The 24,051-nt window shown below is 44.6% G+C and overlaps 1 protein-coding gene across 5 annotated transcripts in view; it reads left to right on the top strand.

Moving 5' to 3' along the window:
- Positions 1–20,682, top strand: part of ebf1a (EBF transcription factor 1a) — a 54,270-nt gene extending 33,588 nt beyond the window's left edge. Inside the window, exons 10-17 of one of the 5 annotated variants that reach the window (XM_051418968.1) lie at positions 1,066–1,192; positions 8,421–8,509; positions 11,891–11,956; positions 12,575–12,737; positions 13,931–14,110; positions 15,919–16,116; positions 16,382–16,450; positions 17,715–20,682. In XM_051418968.1, the coding sequence (XP_051274928.1) occupies positions 1,066–1,192; positions 8,421–8,509; positions 11,891–11,956; positions 12,575–12,737; positions 13,931–14,110; positions 15,919–16,116; positions 16,382–16,449 (891 nt within the window). In that variant the 3' untranslated portion in view covers position 16,450; positions 17,715–20,682. Of the gene's footprint in view, positions 1–1,065; positions 1,193–8,420; positions 8,510–11,890; positions 11,957–12,574; positions 12,738–13,930; positions 14,111–15,918; positions 16,117–16,381; positions 16,451–17,711 lie in introns of all 5 variants that reach the window. The other 4 variants (XM_051418969.1, XM_051418972.1, XM_051418971.1 and 1 more) reach the window with 4 other exon arrangements.
- The last annotated feature ends 3,369 nt before the right edge of the window (positions 20,683–24,051 follow it).

Genomic DNA, 24,051 nt, shown 5'->3' with positions numbered 1-24,051 from the left:
TAACTGAAAATTAATAATTAATTAATTAATGACATTGAGCATTAATTGCCATCCTACTATAAACCCATATCAAAAATGTTTCACACTCTGAACAGCTTGTTTTCTCTCGGTAGCAGGTCTTATTTTTGTCATATCTCTTTTCAACTCCCTTATTATATTAGTATCTGCCTCTTTGGAATATGTTCACACCGTACAGTAGGAATCTCTTTGTAAGGAGCATCTGCCACATGACTAAAATGTAAATGTAGTGTATGTGTGAAATTGAAGGTCAGTCAGCGGCGCAGCTAAACAGCTTTCTCTTTAGTAAAGGAATAATTCTATAAAAAGCTCTTATATTATCTCGCTGAGAGGTGAGTAGGGCCAGACAATGGTAGAATAAAAGCGTAGCTAAGTGAGCAATGAAAGGGACAGTTATAACAACACACACACACACACATGCACACACACAAGGCTCTGGCAGCAGCATTGATAGCTTTTGAGCGCTGCTAGCTTTGAGTGCTAGTTCACTATAGCGTGTGGAAAATGAGCACTCAGTGAGGTCTCATCTGTGTTTTGTCTTGTTACCGTTTTCCTTCAAAGACCCTTCAGCGTACACACACACAGACATACATGGCGAGTAGGCTCATCAACCATACTAAGTGAGCCTGTTTAAGACACAGTGGTGCTTTAATGTGGCTAACGGCAGCTAGACATCCTCAGCTGACAGACACAGAGACAGGGGCAGCAGAGACGAGCATATTATACGTTTACTTATACTGTGTAATAGACGTATGCAGAGGAAGGTGTGTTTTATTCATAAACAGATAACTACTTTTGAACCCCTCTTACAGAGCCCATGTCAGCACTGATAACCATCCTAAGCCTCACAGTGACATTGCCTCGGGCTACGAGGCCACCTGAGGGCTTTAGCGCTAACACATCATTTTCAGGCTGATTATACAAAGAAAGAAAGTCAAAAGCTGCAAAGGAAAAGGTCTGAGGCGAGCTGAGAATAGTCCCCTGAGCACATGTTTGGATATGAAGTTTCAATGCATTAATCTTTCTGCTCTCTCTGGCTCTCCATAGCTGATCACCCCCCATGCCATTCGTGTGCAAACTCCACCCAGACACATCCCAGGGGTGGTGGAGGTCACGCTGTCCTACAAATCCAAACAGTTCTGCAAAGGCACACCTGGGCGCTTCATCTATACAGGTACTACCCACGCACTAACACTTATTAATGACACTAATTTACACTGCAATTTAAGGAGATAATGTGGTATATCTGCTGGCTTTTCTCATTCAGTTTTCTCCAGCATTCTCTCATTTTCTACAAACAACAACTTGCCTTTAGAGTAATGTGAACAAAAGCTATAATCACATAAAAAAACATCACATAGTGGCTTTAACTTTTATAAGGACTGTTTATTTGCAATATCTGCTAAAAGTAACCTATTGCAGTTTATAAGCTGTCATTCTCTCTACACTGTTTGTGGAGAAAATGTGCATGCTAAACAATTTAAAATTCAATAACACAACTCAATAATTCAGTGAAAAAACCCACTGATCAGAGGAAAAGTGTTTGCCCTCTTTTATGAAGCAGGTGAAGGTCAGAGGGAGGTTTAACCTTTTGATTAGTGGGATTACTGAGATTTAACCCTGTCGATGGTGTGATTCAAAAAGGAAGAGGTCCACGAGGAGAGTGTGATTTTTGACGGCGAGCGCATGAATAGCTTGAGTGTTACATCAGAGAGTATCGGTGCAGAGTTATAGCCATGCGGTGACAAGAGTGGCAGAGAGAGTGAATGTGAAGCAGTGATTAACCAATGCGAGGCCACAGGTCCCAAGAGAGATTGTGAATCACATAAATCTGTCTGTAATCTCAACCACTGATAGACTTAGGCTGTAAGCCCCGGCTGGAATTGCCAACATTTGACAAAATCACAATTGAGAGAAAGCGTGTGCGTCACATCACCGCCATGCATTTTGTGCATCTCGTCTTTTTTCCTAATTACTGTGCATGGACAGAATCCATGTCCATGGGTCATAATTATGACTCTGTGTTTGTGTACTTACGGGAAAGGCTGCGATAGGCTGCTTGTGTTTGTTTATACGTATGTGTGAATGTACTCCAAGCACACACATGCACATTGACAAGTAACTGCATTACTAAGACAGAGGGCAGATGGGTGGGCAGCCTTTGCCATGCCAGAGCTGTCCAACAGCCCGCACTCTGCCAAACCCATAGAGCTGTGTGTGTATAAGTGTGTGTAGGTGTGTGTGCAGCCTTTTAATGTGCCAGACATGTGGGAACCGTATGCATAAACGCCCTATCTCTTCCCAGCCCTCCACTCTTTCCCCTTGTCACATTCACTTATTCAAAACTTGCTTCTTTGGATGAATTCACCCCCTCTCTCTCCTCTCTCTCTCTGCCTCTTGGCTTCTCTGGAGGCACATAGAAGAATCTCAACAGGTGAGAGGTAGCAAGAGGTCATCCACTGGGAACTGAACACACACACTGTGCTGCTGCTTGCCAAGCACTGGCACCTTCACGGTGACACAGTCAACCGTGTCGAGGTATAGATCCCAGTTCTACTCTTCACACACTTCACTTCAGCCACTGCTCTGCACCCTCAGTGGGTATTTGTACCTCTCCCATAGCTCCTTTATCAACCCTTTTTTTTATATAATTCTACACTCTCCTAGGGAGGAATAACCTGCTCATATTTGGTATCTTGAATGAGAGGCAGATTACAACGAGTATTTGGCGCAAAAAAAAAGCAATTGATGAGAGTGGAGAGTGGAGGATGAGAAGGGGAAGAGAGGGGAAGGATGGGAGAGAGGGATGGAGGATTACCATGGGCCATGTTGCCCTCCTGGGTCTGTTTGGCACCAGTTTGAGCCCAGTTGCCAGTGGGTACTAATCATGGAGGATTGGCAGCACTGCGTGGCAGCTGGCAGCTAGCGCATACACACACACACACACACACACACACACGCATCAACACAGCCCCGCACTCGCAGACATGCATATACTCATATATTACTTGTGCACGCACGATCACACACACACACACACTGAATTACATTGGGGACAGCTGGCATTGCTAATCAACTTCAGCTGAGGAGAGGAAAGCGAGCAGCTCACAGACCTAATTAAGTCACCACATACCCAATACTGCTGCTACTGCTACTTTGCAAACATTTCCAACACATACACACACACACTTTACCCATCTATAGGTTTACCTCCCCTCCCGATCCCCCTTCCCCCCTCTGCGCGATCATTGATACTCCACAACCGCCCGTCGCTGAATGGAAAAAATCCAGCCGTAGTTCAGGACAGTGGAGACAAGCAGGGGACTTTTGGTGCAGAGGAGAATCGGGGAGAAGCTATTACAGTAATGTGTCCTCTGTCGTCTCTGAGGACTCCTCTGCCATTAGACTTCAGAAAGCTCCAATTAGACTCATCAAAGGCAATTAAGCTCTCCACTGATAAGAATAAAAGAATGTTTTTTTTTTCATTCTCTGCTCTTCCTCTGTCTTTTTATCCCCTTATCCCCCTTCTGTTCCTCTCTCTGCCCTCTGCCTTACCCACCTCTGGGGCTGAGAGCTCTCCTAATCTCTCTTTCTCCCTCCCTCCCTCTCCCTCTCTTTCGCTCTCATTATCAGGTCATTGCCCACCTCCCCTCCTCTCTCTCTCCCCTGTACAAATGCATCTCCATGTTTGGTTGTGTATCACCTTTTACTGGATTGCTGTCTTTGTGACATTCATCAGAGAAGCTCTCCCTTTTCTTTTCTCCATGCAATATAGAGTGATAATGCTCTCTGCCACTAGGGCCCACGTGTGTGTGTGTGTGTTTGTGTGTGTGACACAAGGATGCTGGTCATAGATTGGGGGAGTTGATGAATCACCCATGTCGTTCAAAAGGCAATCCCTCCCTCCTCAGTATGCAGCCTTGTCTGCTTAGTGCTTCCGCTACAGCTTCTGCTGATATTAAAAGGCTCTGCTGGCTCACATTAAGGCCGGCACCATGCGCACCAACACGCATCCGCACACACACACGCACAAACATTAGGGGTAGTTTTTCAGCGCTGAGTGCAGATTAGGTGTGTAGGAAACATCACTCAGTTGCAGCGAACAGCAAGGGAAAAGACAAAAGTCAAGAACAGAATTTAAACCAGCTGGGATGCTGCTGACATTTCTCTCCGTCTCTCTCTGCCTGCCTCTGTGCTCCAAATTAGTTTTAGGAGTGGAGGAAGGACTGTCAGTTGTCTGTCATTTTATACACTGCAGACGCTGGAGTGAAACACAAATGATGCCACCGTAATTGTTGTAAGCATGATCATGCTCTGTAAACTTCTGATTTATTTTAGCCCTAATTAAGCTGTTCCACACAGCGATGAAACCTGCCTGTCAAACACTGAGAAAGATTGTTTAGCTAAGATGGTGCCTGAGTACTTACAAATTAGTTATTTATCTGATGTTGATTGTGTTGATATGATGATGTTGGTGCAATTTGACAGAGAATCAGTGAGAAAAATCTATTGCCTTTTTTTTTTTACAGATACAGATATATTCTTCATTCATATGCAAGTGTGATACACCTACTTGCACGCATGAGTACGTTCACACATCACATACACGCAAATGCAGCATGTAGTCATCTGGCAATAAAAGTGGGGTGCAACCACGAGCTGGACAATTACTTGTCTTGCTCCTATTTGTGAATGCTGTCTTTTATTGAGCTTGGGTGGAGGCCTGCTGTTGATTAAAACGGCTGGTCTCCAGCTGGAGACAGGGCCAGCTGAGATAGCTGCACACATTCACATTTACTGAGCACAGTCTTTAACAGTGAGGAAATTCACACCTCTATTTGAGATTGAGATTAATTTTCTGCACCATGTGGCTTGTCTTCCCTCTTTAGCATGCTCCGTTCTTATTACAGGAGCATCTGGTCCATGATGATGATGTAAATGAATTTAGAACGTAGATTATTTTATACCCTGCTGAAATGAGCGCCGTTCACTGGGGGAATGATTTCTTATGTTTCCTTATATCTTAATTCAAGCGTGCACTTTTCCTCCAGATTTTCAGAATTTGCATTCTCCCACTGAGGATCCGTGCTGTCAGGTATTGTTAACTGTCGACATGCACTTTTTGCAACACATAATTAGAGCTTAGGTTGTAGTAGCATCCACATCTCCATTGATTTGTAGAATCTCTTAGCGTCCCCCCCCTCCTCCTCCCCTCCATCCTTTCCTACCCTCTTCTCCTCTCTCAGCCTCTCCCTTCCTTTAGCAGCAAAAAGCTCTACTCATCTGTTTTCTGTGTATGAATTTCCAGCCATGCATTAGTCTCCCTGACATGTTCAAGCGATGCTTTATTTAGCTTGTCGGATTCTGCAAATAAACGCAATCTCGGGGTTTATGGAAAAATGGATAAAAATTAGATTGTAAGGTATTGATCTGGATTGTGAGTAGTCAGTGGGGGTGTTGTATATATATGTGTGTGTGTGTGGTGGGGATGAGGGGAGGGGGGCAGCTCTCATCTGTGTGGGGGGGGAGAAATGAAGCCGTAATTCAGGGCTATTGAACCCCCTGCCACTGGCGGCATCGATCGCCAGGCAGCGCTTATGAGATCACACCTGAGCACTGGAGACTGCAGAGGGGAGGGAAAGAGCGGGGAGGGAGAGAGGGATGCGGGGAGGGAGAGAGGGATGCGGGGAGGGAGAGAGGGGACGAAGGAGTGAGGGGAGTGAGAAAGAGAGAGAAACAGAGGGTTGTGATATAATCAGCTCCTTACCCACTGTCTGAGGGCCTGTTAAGGTGTTAACATCAAGCCTCAGAGCCAATTACCTAACCCTGCAAGTACACTACCCACCCACTCACCACCACCACCACCACCCCACAGACACACACAGTGTTGTGATACAGGAGGAGAAGGAGACAGGGCTACTGGACACTTACTGTAGTTCCCCCTCCTCCTCTCTTGTGTTTCCAGGACGACTCCACCGCACTGACCTCTCAATTATCCCTCATCCCCTCGCCTACTCTTCGCGCCCCAAACAGCCACCCCCTCTTTTATTCCGCCCCTAAAGCTCATACCTCCAGCACCCCTCCACCCCTTGCCTCCTCTCCTCCTTCTCCTACCCCCTCACCCCTTCATACACACTCCCCCTGCGGCTCTGTGGGTTATTATAGTGAAATATGAAGCCGTGTGGATTCTAGGCTTCATGAAATTTCCATGAGCATTGATCTGATCTGATGTGGGTGATTGCTAGGTGAATCCCTCCAGTCCAGGGCTGTTGCTCATCTATTCATTTATTTATGGCAGTTATGTTTTACTGGCTTTGATTTGCTCTTCTGGAGAGCGACAGCTAAGGATTATAAATATACCTGTATAGGAGAGTGTGCTTTGAATCCTGGAGTGTACCGGCACACCACTCCTCTTTCGAGGCAAGAGAGTTTTTTTTTCTTCTACCAGTACTAATTCCTATTGTGAAATGTGAGATATTGAGCATAGATATAAGAGCATAAAACACCAAGATAATCCCCAAAGAGACACAGCCAGGTAGTTAGTTGTGCGCATTGTCCCCCACATACTCCTCTTCTGGTTTATGGTCCTTGAAAACGAGCAGAGACAATATCACTTCCTCTCTCAATTACCAAAATTGTCTCTTTATTTGTAATAGGGGGTATCTCTGTATGTCTTGGGGTTTTTATGCTATTGTTCACTCGAGGCTCATTTGGCACATTGTGGAGAACTGATAAAAAATTCATCATAAAAACAAAAGCCTTTGAGACGAAAGAGAGGATGTTGTCGGAACAATCCCCTCCTCAGACTGCAGGCCTAATCCAGGGCAAATCCTCCTTTAGGCTTTAGAGAGATCAGAGAAAAGGGAAGTAATGTCAAATATTTGTCCTCGGAAATAATTCATACTTTATTTGTTGCATGTGATCATCTCATTGTTTTGGCTTATTTTATCAGTGGACCAGCTGGCCTGTAATGTGTGTCATTCTTCAGAAGTTGAGCCTGCCTCTGGCATCTCTACTCCTACTTTTTTTTTCTCTGCACTGTCTTTGCTTCTAGCTATTCACCTTTCCTTTCTTTCACTCTTATGGATTACTGGAACAGTCCGCTGGGAGAGCTGTCCAAATACATTTGTGTTGCCAAAACAGAGCATCACAGATTCTTTCTCCTTTGCTCTCTTTTGGTTTGTGTGTCTGAGAGAACGGCTCAGGAGGAGCCATGGTGAAGTCACTAGAGGTCCAGCAGGACAGCTTGTACTCATAGCCTCTAGGGGCCTTTTTCTGGGGGCCGCCTAGTCAGCCTGGCTGCTCAGATGTGAGGCGAGCAGGGCATCAGCCCTCAGGAAACGTCCAAGCTGTGACCCACAGGGGAAACAGACGGACAGCCCAGACACATACAGGCAATCCTCACGCATAATGGATCCTTCTCTTTCACTTTTTACACACATACAAGTACAAATACAGACATGTTAAAGCCACATATACAGCCACAAACTCTGTACAGACGCCTTTTATAGGATGTAGCCCAGAAAAGTAGTCAAGACTGTTATCCATGTATGTGCGTTGACTCCCCAGGCAACCCACAAAGAGACACAGGGGGAGGAGGGTAAAAGACAGAAGAGAGAGAGTACATTAGGAATGAATTATGTGGAGAGAGCACTTATCCAACAACCCTCCTCTGAAGTGTTTGTACTATAAGCCTCAGATCTTCATTGTATTTATTCTAATGTTTAAATATTCATGGTAAATCTTCTCATATTCAATTACTGTAGCACGACCACAGCATGCCGAGAGAGTGCTTTCTCCCTGCTGCCTGGATGATCTGACTCTCTCTCTGTGTGTGTGTGTGTGTGTGTGTGTGTGTGTGTGTGTGTGTGTGTGTGTGTGTGTGTGTGTGTGTGTTTGTGTGTGCGTGTGTGTGTTCGCAACTATCTGTGTGTGTGTGTGTGTGTGTGTGTTTAGCTTGTTCCCCGGAGCGATCAAGCCTTTGTTATATTGGAACCAGGCTCTGTAATTGCTTATATTAGTCGCTGATCAACGCAAGACCACAGGACACACACACACGCATGCATGCACACAAACACACATACTCTCTGCCTGATTCCTGACAGTCTTTTTATTAACCACCAAAGTAGGCGACAGAGAGAGATTCATTACATCACAGGCAAACAAAGACACACACAAGACTTAATAGAGAACACCCACATTTTCAGTGTGTTTAGTTTAATGTTGAAATATTCATGTAAAAAAACGTGCTTAATTCAGTCATTTCTACTGTAGGAGAGAATCATTCGTTTTCTCCTTCTGTATCTCTCAGTTGCCGTTGAACAGTAGGTGTTTTCATTATTAAGAATCAAGCATTAATCTGTTTTTTTTTTCTCTGTCTCTCTCTTTTCGTTTGTGCTTAGCGCTGAACGAGCCAACCATAGACTACGGTTTCCAGAGGTTACAGAAGGTCATCCCCAGACATCCCGGAGACCAAGAGAGATTACCCAAGGTACAGTGCCTCCACTCCTCTCATGTGTCTGTGCTCATGCTGGTTGCCACAAGCAATTATTTTATAGGGATTTGTCTTGGTAACACTGGTACAGAGAGGTATTGACAACTTCTAGAGTTTCATAGCATATATGGATATACATGGCACAAGGGCAGCGTGACCTCACATACAGAGAAATGACTGTGTGCTGTAGACAGTAGGCTATACATGACACTATGAAGTGTGCACATAAACATTTTATCATATGTTCATGGTCATTTTCTGCTCAAACAAACACTTTATTTGCATAGCCAACGCACAAGCAACTCTATTCATCCTTCCACTGAGTATAAGGTCATTTAGACTGGCAAAGTGGGAGAGGAAAGGGAAAGATGGAGGGAGGAAAAGAGGGAGAGAGGGAGGAAAGGAGGTTGAGGGGAGAGAGGAAGAGAGAGGCAGAAGCAGGTTAGGTGATCCATCATAGCTGTCCAGTCTTACCTCCTGCTGGGTCAGTGGATCGAAGTCAACCCCGGGTGGACTTTATTACTTCCAGCACACACACACACACACACACACACATACACAAGCCAACACACACACACACACTCACAGAAATGCACATACACACTTCTCTGTGCCTGTAACGTGCTCGCACATACACACACAGTGGTGGGAAGTCACCATGAGGCAGAGATGGAGAGCCCAGGTAGATGCAGAAGGAAGATAGAGAAATCACTTGTCCTCGCTGTGTGTCATGTCTAGTGGATACAAGACTTGTCCTGGTGAGTTCTGGTCTTTAGCCTATCAACCCCCTGTATCTCTCTAAATATCTTTGTATCCATCCATCTCTTTTCCTCTCCTCCTCTTCCTCCCTCGCTCCGTGGTGTCTCTTTCTCTTCTAAATGAACAGCGGTAGCTGGCAGGCCCAGTTGTTCATTTCAGCTCTATTGATTTGTGCCTTTATTGAGGTAATAACAGTTTGTTGACCACACTTCTCTCAACTGTTGGCCTCAATCATGAGAGAGAGGGGCAGGACAGGGGCATACACTGGCAACTGATTGTGCTACAAATGTCCATTCATGGCTACCTTGGCAAAGCCTCTTTGTGGTCGTTCTTCAGTCAATTTCTAATCGAGATTAAATTGATTGGGAATATAATGTATTCCATTCCTTTTTCGAGGGGATTCTTAATGAACCCGCACACACACACACATCAAGCAGGGAACAAGCAGGATATCTGCCAATGCCTGTTCTATCTCTGTATGTTGTGGTAATGATCCAGTGTCCAGCTGAAAACAGCCCCCATACTGCGCTGTGGCTAATAGTCAGGCAGTCAGAGTGAGGAGGGAGTGCTGGGCAGCTCAGGCACAGCCAGACTGCAGGGTGTTTAGCATAGGCAGTGGTGTAGCTGGGGGTCTGGGGCCGGCTAATGAGTGACCGCCCTGCCAGACGGGGCCAGGCTCTGCTCTGGATCAGGTTCCCCTTCCTGTTGACGTCTCTGTGGGCCTGACTTTACGGGAAGAGACCCTGCGCCCAGGAAATGGTCTCCCCTTACAGCAGCAGAGCTAGGGAGGCAGCACGGCGCTAACCACATTTATCTGTTTATCAGAACGACTCTGGAGCGCTGCCTAATCGTGTTTAGCTACTGGACAGATCCCTTTGCTAACGAGAGACTGATAGGTACAGACAGGGCACAGGACCATGAGAGAGTGATTAATAGAGAGAATGGGAGAGAAGGAGAAGCAGAGAGACAGAAGAAAGTAGTTTGGAGACACAGGTGAAAAGAGTGGAGATTAAAGATGGAGATGCACAGACAGACAGGAGTATAGGTCTGAAAGAGAAAGACCTGAAAGGCCATGAGACTCATTGCTGGTGCAGGGGGAGGCAAAAAAAAAATCATTTTCGATGAAGTGACTATGATTTCACGTGTCCTCCCTGCACACCGTTACACTCCAGCTGCTGATCTGTTTGTGTCCTAATGCCTCACACTTCCCTCATTTCCCCTCCTCCTCCGCCTCTTCCTCCTCGTCCTTCCCTCCCTCCCGTCATCCATCCATCTACCTATCTAGCAATCCCTGGGAGGCATTGGGAGTCGAGGAAAAGCAGAGAGAAGGAAGCGAGGAGCGGTGCATACATACTAAAGAACCACTTACCTTCCTAGGGCCTCTACATCTCTCAATCACCTCGAGCAGGCCTCCTCTCTGGTCTCCCCTCTTTCCGTCCCCCCACACCCCCCCCCACGCCTCCCTCTCTGCCTCCCCCAGATAGTGCTAGTAATGGGAGGTTAACACAGAGGCAGCGCTCCCATTATTGAGTGAATTTAGCACCTCGGACAGCGCTCTACAATCTTTATTGCTTTGCTGACCCTCTCGTCATGTCCTGGGCGTGCTCGACAGCCTCCACATGTGCGTGGCTGTGTGTGCGGTTGCTCCTGTGTGTATGTGTGTGTGTGTGTGTGTGATATGAGGTCTGATTGAAAGGCGGTGTGTCACGGAACAGAGAGCACACATGCTCCAGGGCTTGTTCACAGCGAGGGATACACTCAGGAGGGTATAGCACACAGCGTGTGTGTGCACGAGTGGAGGAGAAGGAGGGAGAGAAAGAAACGAGGGGAAGGTTGGAGGGGAGGGGGCTGCAATTTTCTGGTTGTCGCGCCTCCAGCATATATCCTGGCCCCGGCACATTAACTTTTAAAAAGGGTTTCGTAGGGCTGTAGGTGTCTACATCAGACACACACATATAACGACTGCCTGGAGTCACACACTCATACACTCAGGGAGGGAAAAGAATAGAGACAGAGAGAGGAGAGAAAGGAGGGTAAGCGGTAGAAAATGAGCGTGGCGAAACGGCAACACTATGAAAGGATAAACGTTTGATGTGGGAAATTCCACTCGGCGGTTTTCACCTGAGCGATGATGTTCTACATTTATCACACAAAGTGGATGCAGGGCTATTCACTTGGATCATTACCAGGGTTAATACGGGGCAGGAGACGGGTGTGTCCCAGCTGACTCTGGGAGTTGTATAGCCGTCAACCTGATGATATGTTGTGTTAAATGAGATTGATGTGTGATCATGTGCGGTAGATTCATGATCTGGCGGTGACAGTAGGGAGGAGAAGACGTAGAAGATGGTTGACTGATAAAGAGATATAGGCTCATGTTTTATTCACAGATAACAGTATCTTACCTCTGCTCTCCCAAACTGCCCAGCTAGTAACAAAGTGCTGGGACAGGCCCATTTCTCTTCCTCTCCCTTCCTCTGTCTGCCTCCTTCCTCTCTTGCAGTCTCTGTTCTGCATTCACAGCATAATGTAAGACGTGAAATGTAATAAAAGTGACTGAACTCTTTGAGCCGTCACACTCATGATCAATCCCTTTCCTCTTTCTGCGCTTGATTGTAGGAGGTGATTTTAAAGAGAGCCGCAGACCTAGTAGAGGCTTTGTACGGGATGCCTCACAATAACCAGGTAAACACTCACACAAGAAGCATGTACACAAACAATCAATATCTTTTCTTAGATGAAATTATGTTTGTGGTCCGGACCACTGGCAACATCAAAGGCGGCGTCTCCGCTGGCCCAGCAGCACCCTGCTGCGCTCAGGCAAGATCTGGGATCCACAAACACACATGTGGGAATAAGTGCTTTTATCAGCTCATATGTTGAGGACTAAAGGAGGAGAAGTACAATGGAAACTAAATGTAGAGGGAGGAGAGGAGAATTGGAAGAGTACAGAAGCGGACGAGGAGGAGGAGAAGGAGGAGGAGAAGTGGGATTGAGACTGGACTCTGAAGGAGGATAAGAGAATTGAAACGAAGCAGGGAGGAAGAGAGGAAGAGGCAAGCTAAAGATTTGATGAGTCTGTTAATGAGGCTTTCCTCCATTTACTGGAACCAATCCCACCACTCCCAGTGACCACTGATAAAAACCACTCAGCCTACTAGGTTTACATGCTCAATATCTCAAGTGGCGATCTAGCATAGACCAAAAAGCCTGCATCAAGGGCATATTTACTCTTCTTCCCTTCTCTCTTCTCTTCTGACTCTGTTGCTGACCACAGCTCTTTTTTTCCTTCCTCATTGTCAGGAGATGATTCTGAAACGAGCAGCAGATATCGCAGAGGCCCTCTACACAACAGTGCCACGAGGGCACAACCAGCTAGCCAGTCTTGGCAGCGGCTCCGTCCATGCTGGCATGATGTCCGTAAACTCCTTCACTGGGTCAGAGGTGGCGCAAACAGCCAATCAGGGTGAGCAAACTCAACAGGAAACAATTAGAGTCTATAATCATGGGAAATGTGGTGGAATTTGTTCTCTGTTTTTTTCTTTTTGGAAAAAAAGCATGGATAGTAAAGATGAGTAGTGCAATAGGGGACATTTTATTTTTCACGTGGGAAATTCAGAGAGGGTGATTTAAGAGCACGGAGCAAATAAGGAGGATTCTGAAAAAGGAGGACAGGAGGAGGAGGGGAAGAGGCAGTGAGAAACAGGGAAAACTTGAGGCGAGGAAAGAACGAAGGTGAGAGAGTGAAGAATGGAGAAAAAGAGAGCCATGGATGGAGTACGATGGAGAAATATGAGTGGGTCCTAGGGGTGTGTATATTAGACTGGGGTCGGCCCCTGTCTGACAGAGAGAGATGTGGGTGCAGTCAGTGGTGATTCATCACATGTATCAGGGGAAGGAGAGGAGAGTGAATGGACCAGCCTCTGGATATGTCTCAATACTTCCGATGAGCTTCCTTGCATCTTTCCCTGTCCTTCATCTTCATCTGGAAACATGTTCAGATGTGCAGAAAACACTCAGCTGTGTGACTTCTGGAGTACAGTTTCCAACTCATAACAGATAAGGATGGGGAATTAGTGGTAAATAATTATGAAGAAGGATGCTACTAAGTGTAGCCCTTGTTTAACATGAGAGCAGTAATTCCTGATGTTCAATTCAAACTGGGTTTTTTTCCTCCAGTGTCAGAGCGTTGGACCTGAGATGTATATTTATAGTCTTCTTTCCATCTTGTCCTCTTTCTGTTCGCTACCCCTGTAAAGCATAAAGGAGAATAAGGTCCTGTCAGAAATACCGGCTTCATTCTTTATAAATTACAGGAGAGCTGCAGAGTCCTTTTAGTGTTAATTGCCTTATCAATATATCTAATTTTGGAGTGGAGCCAGTAAGGTTAAAGGCCTCTTGTTTCAGTGGTTGGATTGCAGCGAGTTCTCTCTCATATCATTCCTCCTCCACTCTGTTCTTTGCTTTCTCGCTCTGCCATATGCTGTCTAAGATTTTTAGAAAATTTCTTTTGGCTTTTATTGCTATGTCCATTAGCCGTATAGGGAAAAGAGTATTTGGCAGCATTGCATGTAGTCTTTCTCGTTTGGTTTTGTCTGCCATCTGCTACACCCCTAACACCTATTCTCTCTCCGTCTCCCTCTCTTTCCCTGTCCATAGGTTTCAGTAGGAGTACAAGCAGTGTGTCCCCTCATGGTTATGTCCCCAGCTCCACTCCCCAGCAAAGTAGCTACAGCTCTGTCTCCACTAGCATGAATGGCTACGCTAACTCTGGCATGGCAACCTTGGGCACCTCTCCCAACTTCCTCAATGGATCTGCAGGCAACTCGCCCTATGCTAGTGAGTAAATACAACACACCCTAGATCTCAAACCAAGATGGGATGACAAAATCAAGGCACAGAAAGAGAAAAGATTGATTCAGAGCCTTTTGAACATTAAAGAATAAGTGTTTGACTGGAACTGAGAACTGGAGGTGGAAATGTGTGACAAAGTCATGCAGTTCAGCTGGCTCATCTGTTTCTTTAAGAACAGAGTAAAACGCAAATCCCCACTTTATTGGCCATGGGAGCAGATCACCTAGCATCCCCCCTCGACACACACACACCCCACCACCTCTGCTCACACACACACACACACACACACACACACACACACACACACACACACACACACACACACACACACACACACATTCACCCTCTACATTAAAGACCCTTGATTAAATCAATAAACTAATTGCTAGAGAAGCAATTCCATTTCAGCGCTTTGATTCCTGGGTGTTAACAAGTATTTTAACAGGCTCATCGGCCCCACACAGACACTTTCAATCAATGGCCCCTCGGCCTGCCTTTGTAGGTCCAATTTTCATTAATTGATTAGTTAGGCCCCTTCATAAATGGATTATGACTTTATTGCGAGGATTTGTCAGGAAGAGCCATAAAAGCTAAGTGTTGGATAATAACAACAATAAAGGCAGAAGCAGATATCAGAGGGCAGGTGAAATACGGCTTGGTTGATTGTAAAATCACTGAGGGGGAAAATGCTCTTAGTGTATTAGCAGACAAAAGACAAACCCAAGAGAAGTGGATGGATGGGATGATGTCAGAGGGAGACAGGATTTGGGTTGTGAAAATAACCGTCTTGTCATTTTTGTCTCACAATTGTGATTTACGGCAGGTGGCTACATGTGGCGACAGTGATCCAGCTAATTGTTCTCTTGTATAAAACCTTAATGTCAAGAATGCAAATATTTCACAGAATTTCTTTCTGCCATTTTTGTTAAATAATGTTTGAATCCAGAGCTCTAATGATGATGTGGCAAATGTAAGGCTTTAAGGCCTGGTTACAGCAACATTTAAAACTTTTTGAGAATCAGTCTATTCCAATGGTGATCAGTAGAGTTCAACTTTTAGGTCAAACCGTCTTCACAATGCTGATCTTAATGGGAATGGATAGCTGGGTAATTCAAAATGGAGGAAGATATCACAGCCCATTAGCTAAGTGTCAGCATTAAGTGTTATTAAACCTCTGGGAGTATAAACTTCTCCACAACAAAGACATGGTTTACAGACAGTTTACAGACACAGGAGTTAATGGTCTTAAGACAAAACTTGTTGGATTTTTGACACACTTGTATGACTGTATCAATGCTGTTCATTGAAATCTGTTGCATGATTATCTGTGGAAAAGGTGACCTGGGAGCAAGTTGTTTGTAAGTAAGTAATGACAGGTACAGCACTCAAGTTAGCGAGGAGTTGTTTATCAAGCCTTTACACCCCTTGAGCAACAGGATGAATCATCAAAACAGACTGATCAGAGGGGGAAAAAAATGCTTTGGGCTGTTTTCGGTGCAAGTTTTCAAACTAAACACATTTTTGTCTTAGCTATGGAATATCTAATTGCCAGGTGATTGCAAAAAAAAAAGTCTGAGCCAGCTGATCTGAGTCCAAAATATTATCCCTCCTACCATCATCCATTGACCAGTCCCTTTCTGTTCGTCCCGTCTGCCCGTCCTCTGCCCTCGGCCCTCTCTCTAACCTCGTGTTGTCCCCTTTCCGTCTTCATTTGTCCTCCCCATCATTCTTCCCTGACGTGCTCCCTATGACCCCCCTTAACCTCCCTTTCCTACCCCTCTCTCTTCTCTCAGTCGTCCCATCAAGCCCCACCATGGCCTCGTCGACCAGCCTGCCCTCCAACTGCAGCAGCTCCTCCGGCATCTTCTCCTTCTCTCCAGCCAACATGGTGTCTGCTGCCGTCAAACAGAAGAGTGCTTTTGCCCCAGTCGTGCGACCCCAGAACTCCCCTCCACCCACGTGTACCAGCGCTAATGTTAACAGCCTGCAAGGTACGTTTCTAAACAGGCAGCATTTATCTACATATGATTCAGAGCTACTGTGTTTATGTGTGTTTATAGAATAAGTATTTTCAAAATAACTGTCTATACCGCTTCATAAAGCTTTAATCCTGCTCTTCATCACCTCCTTATGATAACAATTTCTCACTTTTACTCCCAATTCTTCCTCCAATTTTCCTTTTCTTCCTCCTCCTCACTCCCTGTTTTTCCTTTCTTTACCCTCCTTGAACCCCTCCACTCTCCTTCCTCGCTATAGATCAGTCTTTTGTGGACTCTAGCAAGTACTCATCAGCCAACGCTCTGCAGGGCCTGGCCTTCTCCTGAAGTATGTTATACCTCGCTTTCATTTTCTTTCTTTCTTTCTTTCTTTCTTTCTTTCTTTCTTTCTTTCCAAGCCACACTATCCCACACCGCTCATTTGCACCACCAGCTCATCCTGCCCTACCCTTCCTTCTCTTTTCTGTTTTTATTTGTCACTCTTAACTTGACTCATTAGAGGGACAGCGTGCCACACCATATGTGTTCCATTTCCTGTTTTCACTTCCTACTTCCTGCCTGTGCTCCAGTGGGTGTCTCTGTAGGGAGGTGGTTGTGGGAGTGGGGTGTTTTATGCCATCACGGGTCATTCTGTTCTCCCATTTCCATTGAATGCAGCGCAGGGTCTGTTCGTCTAGGCAGGATGTTGTATGGTGTTGAGATCCTGAGAGAGAAATGATGGATGGGAATCTTTATCAGAGCCCCAAGCTAAGCACTTCCTCACTTCCTCTGTCAGCGTTGATGAGCGCTGACCATGGTGACCCAAAGGCCATTGGCCACTGTGCGCTGATCACACTGACACACACATGCACACACACACACACACACACACACACACAGCCGGAGACACTTAGGAAATAACCAGGGAATTAGTGGATTGAAGAGAGAGGGGAATCAATGGGGAGCCAATATGTTATATGAAAAATTCCTCTCTGTGATGGCTTCTGTGTAAAAAGGGGGGGGGGTTGGTAAGGGAAAGGGGTGAGGGGGAGGTGGAAATGAGGAGGTGAAGGAGCTAGAGGAAGGCAGAACATGATATAAGAAGGTAAAAATGTGAATTAAAGCTCCCTATGAAAGGCTCATGGATTCCATTTCCATGTTCAAGTGCTGAGCGTAATTTCATCACCTCTGTCATCCCACGTCACTGCGTCTCTCTCTCATGTTTGAATTATGCTCCATGATGCACAATGGGCTTACACAATGTAACTGCTAACAATTAACAGTGGCAGCTCTTGCATGAAGCTATTCAGAAAGCCTGTGAAAAGTTGAATGATGTTGTCGGCGTGCGCCAAGTTAGCGGCGCAGCGCAGAAAAATGTTTTGATTTCGGGGCCTCGGAATGAAGAGATAATGAGGGAGAGTCGTCTTTGTTCGCCAGATGCTGGAGCACATTTCTGTTATGTGACTGTTGTGATGACAGATGAAACCCAGCAATCACATGATTGACCTCTCTCTCTCTCTCTTTCTCTCTCCCTCTTTCTTTTTTTACCCCCCCCTTCTCCTCCTCTCTCACCCCTTCCACCATCTTCCTCCCCCTCTTTTCCCACAAAGCAGCGATTCCCGGGATGATCGTTCCACCCATGTAGAGGATCTGGGATAGCTGGAGATTTGGGAATGTTGAGAGGAAAAGACACAGTAGCAGAGTCTGGCGAGTCTCTGTTATGCTCCGGAGCTGAACTGAAGGAAGTCAAGATAAGACGCAGGACTCTGTTAAACTCAGGCCTTTCCATTGGGATTTCATCTGAAGGGATAGGGGAGGAGAAAAAAGGGACAATACGAACCTTTGTGATGTTATTTCCCTCTTGGTTGAATTAGTGTAGCTTCTCTGACACCGCGTTGGATGGAGTGTATAGAGACTGATAGTTTACCCACAGTGTGACACTGACCTCATAAAAAGAGCATTTATTTATCTTTGTGTTTATGCCTGTAAGGTTTGGGTTTGATTACTGGAGGCCCCACGCCGTCTTGCAATCCATAACTCGTACAAACAACAGTGAAGTGTTGGTTTGGCCATGAAGTTTACGTAACCTCTGTCACAATAGAAGATGCTTTCCTTAGCTCAGCCTGCTTGCTAAAACCACATAACAACATACTGGCCAAATGGAACTAAGGTCATCGACACAAAAAAACAAAGAAATACAGAAAAGAACAAAATCAACCTTCAATTTTGCTGCTAATATCCCATAAATCTAAAAGTGGTATAACAAAATCGGCCTCTGCTAATTCAACATCAGAAAACATGCCTTTCTTTTTTTTCTGTTTGGTTTGTTTGTTTGAATTTTAATAAAACTGTGAGGATTGAGCTGTTTGCAATATGCTTTTCTGCTTGTCATGTGAAGAAAAGGTGGTAATTTAGCCAAAATTGACATTTTGTCGGAGATTTTAGAGAAGACTTGAAAAGCCAGAGGATGTGTGCGTCCAGCCAGCACTGTACTGAAGGAGTCTAGCAAATATCTAATTAGAATAAATGCGTGATATATGTGATATATTTTTGTATATAAAAAAATGTTGAATTTTTCATTTGACATTTCTTTTCTTTTTGCGATAGCTATAGTTTGAAATGTAAACATTAAATGTCTTAAGGCAGCTTCTCAGTACAGAAGATAGATTTACTGTGTGTTGTCAATATCTCATCTGCTAAACATGAGAAACATGGATTTGGATACAAAAAGGGGATTCCTGTAAAATATCCTATAAATAATGTATTTATCCCTTGTATTTGTACATTGCCTCTCACCCTCGTTTAGTTGTGTTGTGTAAGTTTAATACAGTAAGTGAACATATTTCACAGTGTTTTGTTTCATTATTTACTGTTGTCTCTCACTATTTAAATGTGACTTTTTTATCTTTTTTTGTTTTGTATGTTGATTGTTTTGCATTGGTATACCATGCTTTCATTTGTTGATTCAAAAACATGCCATTGTCTATTTTTGTATTATTTGTAAGTTAATAAAAAATTTCATTTCATTTTTTTCCTTATGAAAATGTTTATTGTATGGCAAAAAAGTAGCATCTTATTCAGAGTATTTGGTTGAAGTAGATTTTTTAAGAATATATACACACATTAATATATACTGTAAATCTATATCTTTTTGTTTGAACTCTTTGAGGCTTTCAGATTGATACTGTTCTTGAACTGATAATATGCATGGGTTCTTCTCTTGAGTGACACTTTCTTTTTTTTGTGTGTGGAAACCAAGAGAACTAAGAAATTGCTCTGTGTTTTTCTTTCTTTTAGTTTCTCTTTTCTCCCCTCTGTTCTTTCTTTTCCTATGTTATTTATGCCTGCTTACATACTGTATCTATATACTCTTTCTTTTTTTCTGTCACTGTAATCTTTACCAGCAGTCTAGATGCCTTAACAATGCAAACCCATTCTTCATTCAATCACGTGTACAGTTTTCTACCCTCACCACAATTGTCTATTGCCACAGAGGAATTCATGGGAACTTGGGGACAAAGCACAAACCCACTCTGTTTGGTGGTGAAGCCAGACTAGAATACAAAGAGCCATAATTCAACAATCACACACACCCCGATGTACTATAATACTACAGCAATGGCACGCTTTGAAGGACAGTCGGAGCTGAGAGGCCTCAGCTGTGCTCATTGCACTTTAGTGTTCACAGAAACACTTGTCTTTTTTTTTTAGCGAATATGTAGCTCTTTTTTTTTGATTAATGAAATAATTTCAACCGCATGATGGTAATATTTCTCATTAACCACAGGATCACAACAGTATGACAACATAGAGCTGTGTTAATTGTAGTACAAAGGGGCGCACAGTGAAGACAAGCACTGTCACAGCACAATTTTAATCTCACACATGGAGTCGTAGGTCTGACTCCAGTATCTGACAGTCGATCCCCCAGTCCTTCTCTCCCTGTATTAGCCTTTGGACAATACAGCTTCATTACAAGCTAAACAGAACAAGAACAAGTGAGGAAGCATGAAAGGGAGCTCCTTGGCCCCTCAGCCATTTCTGTAGTCTTTTCTTTGTGTCTGCCGTGTGTCTTCAAGCTGTTGCTGGACAGAGAATAGGGCTTTTCTCTCTGCTTTTCTTTTCTAGAGCCTGGTTTTGTTAAGTGGGTAGAAAGGACCGTTTTAACAGAGGCGCCTGCTGACAGACGAGTGTTTTTCAGGCACTTGTGTGCCTGTGCTGGTTGGGCCGGGGCGGGAGGGGCCGCACCATATCTGTTTCAAATGAACTACAGAGGTCTGTTGTCATACAATGGCTTCTTTGTAAGCAAAGTTCCATCCTGATTATGAATATTGGTAATGGGTGACAAAGTTTTGTATTTAGGTAACAAACAACAAAAAAAAAAAGATGCAAACCAAATAGCTGGTGTCTATTTTTTTCCTCTGTTTTGTCTTTGACTGCAAATACACTGAACAGCTCTATGATATAAGGGAAGAAAAAAAATTCTACTGTATAGATTGTTATTGTTTTTGATGAAAATTGAGCTGTAAGATAACTTTTGGACTCTCACAATGTTGAATTAAAGTTACCTCTTGTCTGTGACTTTGTCAGTTGTCATTTTGTTATTTAAATTTGCAACGTTTCAGATTTCTGTGACATGATCGTCAAACATAAATGTCATTTTTCCTGCTTTTTTTTTTGTGACTTTCTTCTCTTTTTTGACTGGAAATATCATCTCCAATTAGCTGACAGGATGTTGACTAAGAATCGAGGAAAACTGGCTAAGACTAATTCCACAGGTCAGAAACAGGCCTGCATCCCCTCCCCCGCTGGGCTCCTTTCTCTAATGAATCTAATTCATTAATGCATTACTGATGGCATGGTGAACATGGTTAGCCTGACAAGTTTCCTCCTAAACATATTAGTTAATGATGATTCCAAGGTTATTAATTGCGAACGCACCAGCCCACCATAATTGAGTCATCATTTGCATACCCGGTCATCAGCAGAAAATTAATTTCTTTTTTATTTTTTGCATATCTAATTTAGGGGCCTGCGATTGGATTAGCTTGTGAAAATAGCGGATCCGAGGATTCTGCTGACCTCAAAGTGTTCCAGGGTCTCCACGGTAACTGGAGGCTTCCGTAACGCCAAGGGGGGACAGCAAGACGACCTGGAAGTAGGCTGCTGATGAAATAAGGACTGGTAAACACTGCGTATGCTTGAGTGTGTTTGCCTCCTTAATTGCCCGTAGGTTTTGAGTGCACAGGGCTTCTTTTTCTCCTATATATATCTAATAACCGAGTTGATAGTTTGCTGACAAACAGTAAAGTGGGTTGTAGTCTGCACGATTTAGCAGTAAGAGGTGGGATATTGAATTATGGAGGTTACACTCAGTGCTGGGGAAAATGAGTCCTGGAGCCTAATGTTTTTGATTAGCGAGCCGAGCACCGCTGCCATGTTGCACTGCGCGGCTCCAGGGATTCCGCTTCCCCAAAAGCGGCTTGCAGTGCAACACACACACACACATTCAAACACGCTCATAAATCATAAATACACACAGACAAAAGGTGAACCCATTTTGCTCTTTATTTCCAGCAGTTTTTCAGGCCCAGATAGACTGGTCAGTGTGGGAGGAGGACAATAGGAGTGGGAGGCCGAGGGCAGCGTGGAGCCAGCAGACCTCAGCCCTCTGGAGACATAACATTAAAGACGCTATTCCTGGAGAACTACTCCTCTGGATACCAACGGCAGAGCCTTCACACATCAAGAGGGGTGCTGTTCAGGAGCTTCTGTGCTACTAGTATCCTAATGAAATATATTAATGCACATATTCCTCAACATCTCGCTCTCCTCCTCCTTCTTTTTCTCATTCTCCTCCCTGCATGGACACATGAAGGGAGGAAGAGCGGAGAGGCGTATTTGAAAGAAAAACAGGAGTCCCCATGGGGATCCCAGATAAAGAGGAAGGAAAGAAATGGAAAGGAGAGAGGATGGGAGTGTGTGTGTGTGTGTGTGTGTGTGTGTGTGTGTGTGTGTGTGTGTGTGTGTGTGTGTTGGGGTGGGTTGGGGTGGGGGGGGTATGGAGGCAGACCTAGACAGTAAGCCAAAGACAAGGAGAGAGGAGGAATGAATATTAATAATACTCTATGTTGGAAAATAGTCACGATGGACATCATAGAGAGATGAAGAGAGGCAATGGGAAGCAAGTTCCATTCCTGGCCTAACTTAATGTGTGTGTGTCTGTGTGTGTGGTTGCAGGTGCACACGAGCCACCTTTCTGCATCTGTGTATGCATGAACACGCCTGCCAGTAAGACAGAGCATATTTGAGTGCAGGCATATCTAGAATGAGTGTGCACTCACATTCAGGTTTGTGCTCTCGCTTACGAGGGTGTGTGGTCGTTTCCCACAGTAATTATCCCAATGACTGTGGGTGTCTGTCTATGATCTGTGTGGTACCTGTCAGAGGGAGCCCGGCAGAGCCTATGCTTTATATTCCCTGTAATTGCTGCTGCTAATTTACTGTGCGTTGGCCTAATGAGTAGGGAGGTGAGGGGCTGGGGTATGTAATGGATGTTAGAGAGATAGCGATAGAGAGATGGATTTCACCATTGCCGGCAGAGAGAGAGGGAGAAGGGGAGGAGGCCGGCGAACTGTGTGTGTTAAGCAAGCATGTAGAACACTTATCTTTATTGTTCTACTAAAATGAAAAAAAAAAAAAAGATAAGCTATTTGCCCCCCCCTCCTACTTTCCCTCTCTCTTTCTCTTTTTCCCCCTCCATCCTCCCCTCAGCTGACAGTACAGTGGCGACTGCAGCGAGCACATTAGACAAGCTTTTTGTTATGTTGATTAATGATAAAAGCAAATCCATAAATAATATAGATTATTTATTCCATTTATTCACATGCTAATTAGAGCTGGAAGCAGATACCTCAGAGAGATGGCCTTTTTTTTTTTTTCCTCATCCGTTCCAGTGCAGTCAGATGGACCAACTGACATTCAGACAGAGACATAGACAGTCACATATTAATGTCATTCACACTTTGAAGCACCAATGGTATCTTGTGATGGGGACACGTCCACCCTTCATTTCTCCATAATGAGGTCATGATAGAGGCCAGTGGTTTCAGCACACACACACACCCTCTGTTTTGACTCTCTGCACGCTCTTGACGAGCGGATGGATTGACAGGGTCGTCTTTGATTGATGCACCGTGGTTCTTCCACATGTTCTACAGCTCAGTCATTTAATTATGTTTCCTAAGCATCATTAAGTACCATTATATTCTATCATATTCTAATGAGAGAGGTGGCCAGTCGCAGGACAAGCTAATTGGTGATTAATGTTGTGTATCAGTGAGAGACAATGCAAGATTGGCCATTTAATGATACAACACTGTATTTAAGTGCTGAATATGTAAAAACACAAACAGAGGAGGGGGAAATTAGAGAAGCCGTGATTGAAATCAAAACAGATATCGGCTCTTACAGGTCTAATCTCTCTCTCACTCCCCCCCACCACCCGGTTTACACACACACACACACACACACACACACACACACACACACACACACACACACATCCTGCATTATTCTGAATTGTTCACCTCTTAGCTGTATTACACACACTTACTCAGATAATGCTGGAAACCGTCTCCACAGGCATAACTCACCTGCTCCTCGAGATTAACAACTAACTCAGTATTGATGCACTGCTTCCCAGGTACATACACGCTTGACAGTGCACACACACACACACACAACACAGAGACACACAGACACAAACATCCTCATCTGGTATTGACATGCCGCGCGGCTGTAGGTGTTTCCATTTAAGGTCAGTCGATTGCCTTAAGTATGTAATGTTAGGAGGGGGGTCCGTAAACATGTCAAATTAGCAGTAATGAATGACCAGGCACCGGCAGGGGGAACTGTCAGGGTGTACGCCCAGGACAATACATTACCCTG

Source organism: Dicentrarchus labrax, unplaced genomic scaffold (genome assembly GCF_905237075.1).
Source record: "Dicentrarchus labrax unplaced genomic scaffold, dlabrax2021, whole genome shotgun sequence".
NCBI classification, from domain to species: Eukaryota; Metazoa; Chordata; class Actinopteri; family Moronidae; genus Dicentrarchus; species Dicentrarchus labrax.
The sequence above is the reverse complement of the archived record's forward strand: the minus strand, read 5'-3'. Positions and strand labels throughout refer to the sequence as shown.